The sequence below is a fragment of the Nicotiana attenuata genome, unplaced genomic scaffold (assembly GCF_001879085.1).
Source record: "Nicotiana attenuata strain UT unplaced genomic scaffold, NIATTr2, whole genome shotgun sequence".
Taxonomy (NCBI): Eukaryota; Viridiplantae; Streptophyta; class Magnoliopsida; order Solanales; family Solanaceae; genus Nicotiana; species Nicotiana attenuata.
In genome coordinates, this window is record NW_017670564.1 from 15242 (window position 1) to 24317 (window position 9076).

The following is a 9076-nucleotide window of genomic DNA, read 5'->3' on the forward strand; positions in this document are numbered from 1 at the left end:
CATATAAGGCAGAACCTTAATCGATTTATTTAATTTAGTACTTCATACATAAATTTATTACGGAAAGAATTAGTAACCAAAAAGTTAGTCGATTTGAAAATTCTAAATATTAGAAATAATTTAAGTTATAATGTTATACATCGTGAATTTATATTTAAAGGGTAAAAAAAGATGAACGATGTTTTGCTAAGATTATATTTTACATGGTTTTTAACAATGTCAGTGGAAGCGACGATATGTTCATTAAGAGATTATTTTCCGTGTCAAAGAAATTAAAAGAGGTTTTGTTATTTAGATTCATATATTTTCATTTTTAGCTATACTACAAAAGAATTTGTGAAGTGTATGGTGTTTTTTTTCTTTTATTTTCATTTTTAGCTATACTACAAAAGAATTTGTGAAGTGTATGGTGTTTTTTTTCTTTTATTTTTATTTTTTTTTCGCTTCATGTAGACGTTTAAAAAGAAAAGAGAAAGCTTATAAATAGCTCATGCTTTAAGTCTAACTTCGAACGGCAAGAAATTTGATTTACTATCCGACCTTCGAAAATTAATTAATTAGATTAAGGTCCTCATAAGTATTGGGTTAATTCGGTTCTGCCAATTCTAGATATTGATATCAAATTCACATAATGATAATCAATATATACACTTTGACGGCTGTAAAGAGCAGTGTTTACCTAAAATTCGGGTAACCATTAAACTTGTATTGTGGTTTTAAGGATATGTGATTTAATTCAATGCCAATTGATAAACAAGGAATCAAACAGATAAATTAAAAAATAAAGTAGATCAAACCAGTGTGTAAGCTAGGTCTCGACCTCGAGCTATGACAGTCTCGAAGTATGATAAATGGGAAGAACAAATGAATAAACAACTCTGATGAACAGTGAATAAAATAGCAAGAGAATAGCAAGCGTATAATTTTTTATCAATGGGCAATGATCAATGTGTTACAAATGGATACGATCCCCCCTTTATATAATAGGTGAGTCCTAAATAAGGTACACTTCCAATTATAGTAGGAAATCATATTTGACAACTGTTTAACCGCTGAAGACCAATCCATTCCGAAATTTATGCCGTGATTTTCGGTCCGTTGCGGGTATCTCGCTCTTTCCGTTATTGACTCATACCGGCATCACCTTGAAGCATGCCTTCTTCTGACCTCGATAAGTGTTATCGACCATGACCTCGGAAAGGAACTTCGACCCCGAACTCGACGTTCTGACATTCCGTCGTGATATCACTGTTTCCATCGAAAACCGAAATGGCGTAGCCTACAAGCAGGCAACTATACGTATCAATAGCAATAATGTAAGAGAGATAGATCATTGGTCCTTATAATTTTGTCAATGATGATATCAATATCCATGACAGAAAGAAACTTTAGAAAACCAATTTATTAGAGCTTCATTAACTGCTGTCCGCAAGACTAGACAAAAACTTAACCTGAACTCCACCGACCGATGCTTTTTTCTTTTTCTTTTTTCTTTTAAAATAAAAAATAAAAAATAAAAAAATAAACAACTTCCCATGTTCTGAAGGTCGGGAATTTAAATCAATAGTTCGATTCTCTGTATATTACTTGATACATCATGTTGGCAAATTAAAAGATTTCCTGTCACTTTTTTAAAACCAAAGTCCACGTACGTTGTATTCCTAGTTCCTAGTAACTACTCCCTCTGTTCCAGTTTATATGAACCTATTTTCTTTTTGGTTCATTCCAAAAAGAATGACCCCTTTCTAAATTTGGAAACAATTTAGCTTAAACTTACAATTCTACCCTTAATGAGAAGCTTTTATAACCACGCAAATACTATAGGCCCATTTTTGAATTGTTTAGGACCATAAATTTCAAAAGTCTTCATTTTTTCTTAAACTCCGCGCCCAATCAAACAGGTTCACATAAATTGGAACGGAGGGAGTATTATTTTTTATAAAAGGATTCAAAATCATAACAACTTTTCATTAGCCACGTAATTCCGTTAGTTTAAATTGCTTTCAACTAGAATCCTAGTTTTACTGAGATTCTAACTCTTGTGTAAATATCTGTTGTACTTATCTACTTAGATTTGGATTCACAAATCCACTATATAAATATACGCAGCAAAGGCAATGGAAAATGATCACTTTCAGCAACTATTTGTGTTCCTTCATGGTATCAAGAGCATCAAAGACTCCAACGAGTAATTGATTATGGGAACACCTCTTTTTTTTTTCTCTCTCAAACCAAACCAGCAACAATGTCCTCTTCAGATACTATTGTTGTTGCTGCTACTGGTGGCAGTGCCCCTCCACCAAATCAACTAATCACCATTAATCCTGCATCCCAACCACCTCTCAAACTCACTGGCAGTCACAATTTCTCGACATGGAAAGCTCAACATTCCACTCTCCTTATTGGATATGATCTCATGGGTTATGTAAATGGCACGGAACTGTGTTCTCCACAGTTCCTTATTTCAACAGGTGGTTCAAGAAAGCCCAACCCAGCCTACAAAATCTGGACAAGGCAAGATAGCCTTCTTCAAAATGCAATCATGGCCTCGGTGGATTGCACAATCGCACCAATGATAGCCAATGTCACCACAGCTGCACTTGCTTGGAAATGTCTTCACACTACATATGCCAACAAATCCCAGGCTCGGATTTTTGGACTTCGTGAACAACTATCCGCGCTGCGAAGGAATTCAAAATCTATTGCTGATTTCATGGGTGAAATAAAATCCTTAGCGGATGAACTGGCAGCCACTGGATCTCCTTTAACTAGCGAAGAGTTGACGATTAAAGTCCTTAGTGGTTTAGGGCCTGAATTTAAGGAAATTTCAGCAGCCATCCGATCCCGAGACACACCTCTAAGCTTTGAAGAACTATATGATAAACTACTTGGTCATGAAGTTTTCCTAAAGCATGAAGATGCCAAGAAGGAACAACTCACTATCACTGCTCAACTCAATCAGAGAAACTCCTCAAACAGTCGACCTCGTAGTAACAACTTCAACACCAATCGCAAGTCCTTCTCCACAAATGGACAGTCCAGCAATCATCTCACAGCAGAATGGATATAATCCGCGACAATCCAACAATTAACAAGTTCAGTGTCAACTTTGCGACAAATTTGGTCATATAGCTAAAGTTTGCCGCTCAAAATCTCACTCTGCTGCTGAAATGCAAGCTAATTTTGCTGCTCGTAACAACATGTCAAATAGCAGGTGGGTGATTGACTCAGGAGCATCACACCACATGACAAATGATCCACAAAACCTCATGTCTGCATCAGATTTCACTGGCACGGACGAGATCATCATTGGTGACGGTAATGGTATTCCTATTTCACATATAGGAAACACCACTCTCTCAAATTCTAATTTTAATTCATTTATGCTTAATAATGTCCTGTGTGCACCTCACATAAGAAAAAATCTTATTTCAGTAGCCAAGTTTTGTAGACAAAATAACTCCTCCATTGAATTCTTTCCATATTCTTTTGTCGTGAAGGATCTGAGAAAGGGGGCATCACTTCTTCGAGGCCAGAATAATGGGGATCTATACGAATGGCCATCAATTGATCGTGTCGCCAAGCAATCCCCACCTTCAACTCAGTTTGCAATGTCAACTAGTCATCCACCACTACATTTATGGCATGCTCGTTTTGGTCATCCTCAACCTCGCGTCACAAAGTCAATGGTCTCGTTGTTGAACCTTCCGGTGTCTACATCCAAGTCTTTTACTTTTTGTGATTCTTGCTTATGTAATAAGAGTCATCGTCTCTCATTTGGAATAAATACTTTGCAAAGTGTTAGACCTCTTGACATTCTGTATTCAGATGTGTGGGGACCCTCTCCTATTCCTTCCTTTGATAAGTCTCGCTACTATATTGTTTTTGTCGACCACTTTACGAAGTATTCTTGGCTTTTCACAGTTAAACAAAAATCTGATATCATGTCCGTCTTTGATAACTTTAAAAATCAAGTTGAAAAATACTTTAATACATCAATTCGTTCTGTCTATAGTGATGGTGGTGGCGAATACATTGGCCTACGTTCTTTACTTAGTCGCCTGGGCATTCAACATTTCACCAGCCCACCGTACACTCCCCAACATGTTGGGACGGCTGAACGAAAGCATCGTCATATCATAGAGACGGCTCTTACTCTGCTACACCATGCATCCGTTCCACTTCATTTTTGGTCACTAGCATGTCAAGCAGCCATATACTTAATCAATCGCATGCCTACACCGATTCTCAAAAATAAATCACCTTATCAAACATTATTTAACATTGCTCCCAACTACTCGAAACTCCGGGTCTTCGGTTGTTTATGCTATCCATGGCTTAGGCCATGCACAAGCCACAAGTTAGACAATAAATCAAAACCATGTGTATTTATGGGGTATGAAAAAATGTCAAGCAGTTACATTTGCTACGACCCTCAAAATCAGAAATTTTACTCTTCTCGCCATGTCATTTTTGTAGAGTCGGTATTCCCCTTCAAAAACTATCAAACTACTCTACCTCGTGTCAATCCTACACAAATAGGTCCATGGGTAATTCATCCTGTTGAATCTTCTTCACCTACTAGAGAAGGTCAAACTTCTTCCAAAACTCTTCTATCTGATGAGATACAAATGGCGCCGATGAACAGAGATTCCCATTACTCTGCCTTGATCAGTGATGAGCCTTTTGTATCACCATCACAGGTAACTACTTCACCTTTCTCTTCTTCTCTACCTGTTTCACTCCCTGCACAACCCAATCCAACACTTACTGTTAACACTACTGGAAACTACACCTGCCCATCTCATCCTCAAGACTCAACTCATCCCCAAACAACTTCTTCTGAAATAACCACAACTCCACCAATGTCAACTAACCAGTCTAACCGGTCTGCTTTATCACCCAACCAAAATCGACCAGTAACACGGTCAATGAACAATATTTTCAAACCAAAAGAGGTCTTTGATTATTTAGCCACAACTGGATCATCTCCTCTTCCATTAGCTCCTAGTTCATATCGCCAAGCTTGCCAACATCCTCACTGGCGTAATGCAATGCAAGTAGAGTTTGATGCTCTACAACGCAATCAAACTTGGTCCTTGGTACCCCCATCCCCCCATCATAATGTCATAGGATGTAAATGGATCTTCAAAATCAAACACAATCCTGATGGCACTGTGGAGCGCTATAAAGCGCGCCTTGTCGCCAAAGGATATACCCAACGACCAGGCCTTGACTTCGACTCCACATTTAGCCCAGTAGCAAAACATACCACAGTACGTGTTATTATCTCCATCGCCGTCACCTTTGGTTGGCCTATCCATCAGTTGGACATCAACAATGCCTTTTTACAAGGTACTTTGCATGACACTATTTTTATGAAACAACCTCAAGGCTTTGTGGATTCTCGATTTCCAGATCATGTTTGCCTCTTGAAGAAAGCTATTTATGGTCTACGCCAAGCTCCCCGTGCTTGGTATTTGGAGCTTCGTTCTTACTTGCTTTTGTGTGGTTTTACTAATGCTCATTCTGATAACTCTCTGTTCATCTATCATTGTGGTGAGTCTCTGCTATTTCTTCTAGTGTATGTAGACGATATTATTATCACAGGTAACTCGAGGTCTGCTGTTCAGTCTATTATTACTAGATTGGCCTCTCAATTTTCTCTTAAAGATTTGGGCAGCCTATACTACTTCCTCGGTGTAGAAGTTACTCCATACAATGGTGGCTTACTTCTGACCCAGCACAAATATATATCTGATATACTAGAACGCCACAACATGTTAGATGCTAAAGGGGTGTCTACTCCACTGTCTAATTCATCAGTGTTGTCTCTCAATGATGGTTCTGCTCCAACGGATGCAAAAGAGTATCGGCGAGCTATTGGTGCTTTGCAATACCTATCGCTCACTCGTCCAGATATTTGCTTTGCGGTAAACAAGTTAGCTCAATTCATGCACTCTCCAACTGTTAAGCATTGGCAGGCTGTCAAAAGGCTTCTTCGATACTTGAAGCACACTATAACTTATGGCTTACACTTCAAGAAGTCTTCTTCCTTGTCCCTAACAGCATTCTCTGATGCTGATTGGGCCGGAAACCATGATGATCGCATGTCTACATCAGCCTACTTAATTTTTCTTGGCTCTAATCCGATCAGTTGGTCATCCAAAAAGCAGCGTACAGTTGCTAGATCATCTACTGAAGCAGAATATAAGGCGGTGGCTACTGCAGTGGCTGAAGTGAACTGGCTCTCTAATCTTCTTCGTGAACTCTTTCTAAAGCAGCTCAAATTACCAGTTATATATTGTGACAATATTGGTGCTACTTATCTTTGTAAAAATCCTGTTTTCCATAGTAGGATGAAACATGTAGCCATTGACTTTCATTTTGTTCGAGACCAAGTTTCCAAGGGAGAAATTGTCGTGCGATATATACCAACAGGTGAACAATTAGCGGATCCCCTTACAAAGGCCCTACCTAAGCGGACGTTTCTCCAACTAGTCAACAAGATTGGTCTTCTTTCCATCCAGCCCATCTTGCGGGGGCATGATAAAGGGATTCAAAATCATAACAACTTTTCATTATCCACGTGATTCCGTTAGTTTAAATTGCTTTCAACTAGAGTCCTAGTTTTACTGAGATTCTAAGTCTTGTATAAATATCTATTGTACTTATCTACTTAGATTTGGATTCACAAATCCACTGTATAAATATACGCAGCAAAGGCAATGGAAAATGATCACTTTCAGCAACTATTTGTGTTCCTTTAATTTTTTCTTTTGTAATATTTCTTTCTTGAGATGGAAAGCGCAACATAGGAAAAAGAGAACATAAAAGAGTCTCTCGAGATGGATTATATCTTACAATTCAAATAGCGATGGATTTAATTTTCTCTCACTATTTCTTTTATCTTTGTTTGTTTTTTTCTTTATCTTTAGCCATAGAATCATAATGTCATCCCATTCGATCATTAATTTGTTTGGGAATAATTCCTTTCCAGTTTTTTTAGTGGCTATACTAACCATTATTCAAATGCCCAGCTTCTACATTTATTTAACATTGTCCATCTTCCTTATTTAACGAGTGTTTTCAGCTAGTTTTTATATTTGCGAAATTGATCGGCTCTTTTGCAAGTTCAGCTAGCATCCGATCGGACTAGTTTAATTAGGTTTAAGATTTTCTGAAAAAGAAATAAAACAAGAGGAAGAAATTGAATGGAACACGACAATATTGTTAGTTTTGCTGTCTTTCTTACTGTATAGGGTCAAATTTGACCCTCAGCATCTCTACGCCAGTGGGTACGCCTAGTGAGTGTACGCCGACTAATGTAGCGGGTACGACTCGGACGTGGGGACAAAAGCGACATCGTTTAGGACTCAGTGTCTTCACTAGGGAGACGTTACCTGTCTTTGTAACTTTTTGATTCTTTCGAGGAAGGTCTCTTATTATATAAAGGAGACCTCCACATTGTAAAAAGGGGATTCGGATCTAATACAACTCTCTCATTTTCTGGCTCTCCCTCTCTCTATCTCTGCCTCAAACGAACATATCTTATTGAGTCCATATTATCACTTTGCAATACTAGATCTACAACAATAATATCATCTTTGCATCTCTAGGATTATTATATTTGATTACGATTTACCCTTTTCTTATTTTTGATTGTTTTCTAGCTTACAAAGTATATTGTTAACTTTTGAGCAAACAATTTGGCGCCGTCTATGGGGATTTCGAGAATCAAAACCATAGTATCCACCTAGAGATCAACCAACTACCACTCTCTACACCACACAAAAACAGAAAATGGCTGAAAATAACACAAGATCGAAAGCGATATTGGGTGTCACTGCTAATCTCCTTGGCCCTCTCAACGAGGCCAGTGACGATGGCATCCTGAATGCAACCCCTAGCATCACACCGGGTGCAGAGATCTCACCTCCCCCATCCGAAGGTCTGACGATCTTGCACGAAAAAGGAGCTTCCACATCTGCGGCTACGGAAGCACCCTCAGCGGTCAAGGAGCTACTGGAAAGATGGCTAACAAGCACTCTAAGTGGCTTGGTTGAGAGGTCACCACAAAGTAACATCGGGTGTACACCAACGGTAGGTACCACTGCTGCCGTGGGTGAACCGGAAGTTGCACTAGCGAATGACAAACCCATCGAGATACAGACCAACGATAGCACGCTAACAGCCATCCTAAAGAAGATGGAAGAAATGGAAAATGAAAACAAGGCGCTCCGCGGTCAGATGAAAGAACATCAGGAGAGGGTCGACAAGATCCCCGGTGCTCCCAAGTTGCTACCAAAACGCGACGTGGGAAGGTTCGTTGAACAACCATACACTGAAGAAGCTGCCCCTCACTCCACCCCAAAAACCTTCAAGATGCCACCCTACTTGAGGGTATATGACGGAACCACAGATCCCGAGGATCATCTGTTCCACTACGTCACCACTGTGAAGGGCAACGACCTATCGAAAGAACAGGTACCGTCGGTGCTGCTGAAAAAGGTTGGCGAGACATTGACAGGAGGGGCCTTAACATGGTACTCTCAGCTACCGGCTAAGGCAATATCAACGTTCGAGGAAATGGCGGATAAGTTCGTCACAGCCCATGCAGGCGCGAAGAAAGCGGAGGCCAGGGTCAACGACATCTTCGCCGTTAGGCAAACCACAGGAGAGGGACTCAGGGACTTCCTGGCAAGGTTTAACAGGGTAAGGATGAGTCTACCAAACGTATCGGAAGGTATGGCAGTCGCCGCTTTCCAGAACGGGCTAAGCAGGGATGGTTCGAGGGCAACCAAGAAGCTGCTGAGCCGCCTCATGAAATATCCCCCTACCACATGGGAGGAAATCCACAACGCCTATTGCGCCGAGGTACGAGCGGACGAGGACGATCTTAATGGGCCGACCCAACGGCTAACAGCGATACACTCAGAAACGAGGAGAGATCGACGGAACGAAGGACGACGAGAACAACTTCCCCGCTCCAACAGAGATCGACATCAGCCATACACCAGATCCTCCCATCCGCCACCAAGGCATACAGACGCGCTACAGCGACACGTCGCCCCAC

The 9076-nt window shown here is 40.2% G+C and overlaps 1 protein-coding gene across 1 annotated transcript; it reads left to right on the plus strand.

Moving 5' to 3' along the window:
- Window positions 1-2245: 2245 nt before the first annotated feature.
- Window positions 2246-3070, plus strand: LOC109241014. Its single transcript, XM_019407723.1, has one exon. It carries the CDS (start codon window positions 2246-2248, stop codon window positions 3068-3070), a length of 825 nt encoding a protein of 274 aa, XP_019263268.1.
- The last annotated feature ends 6006 nt before the right edge of the window (window positions 3071-9076 follow it).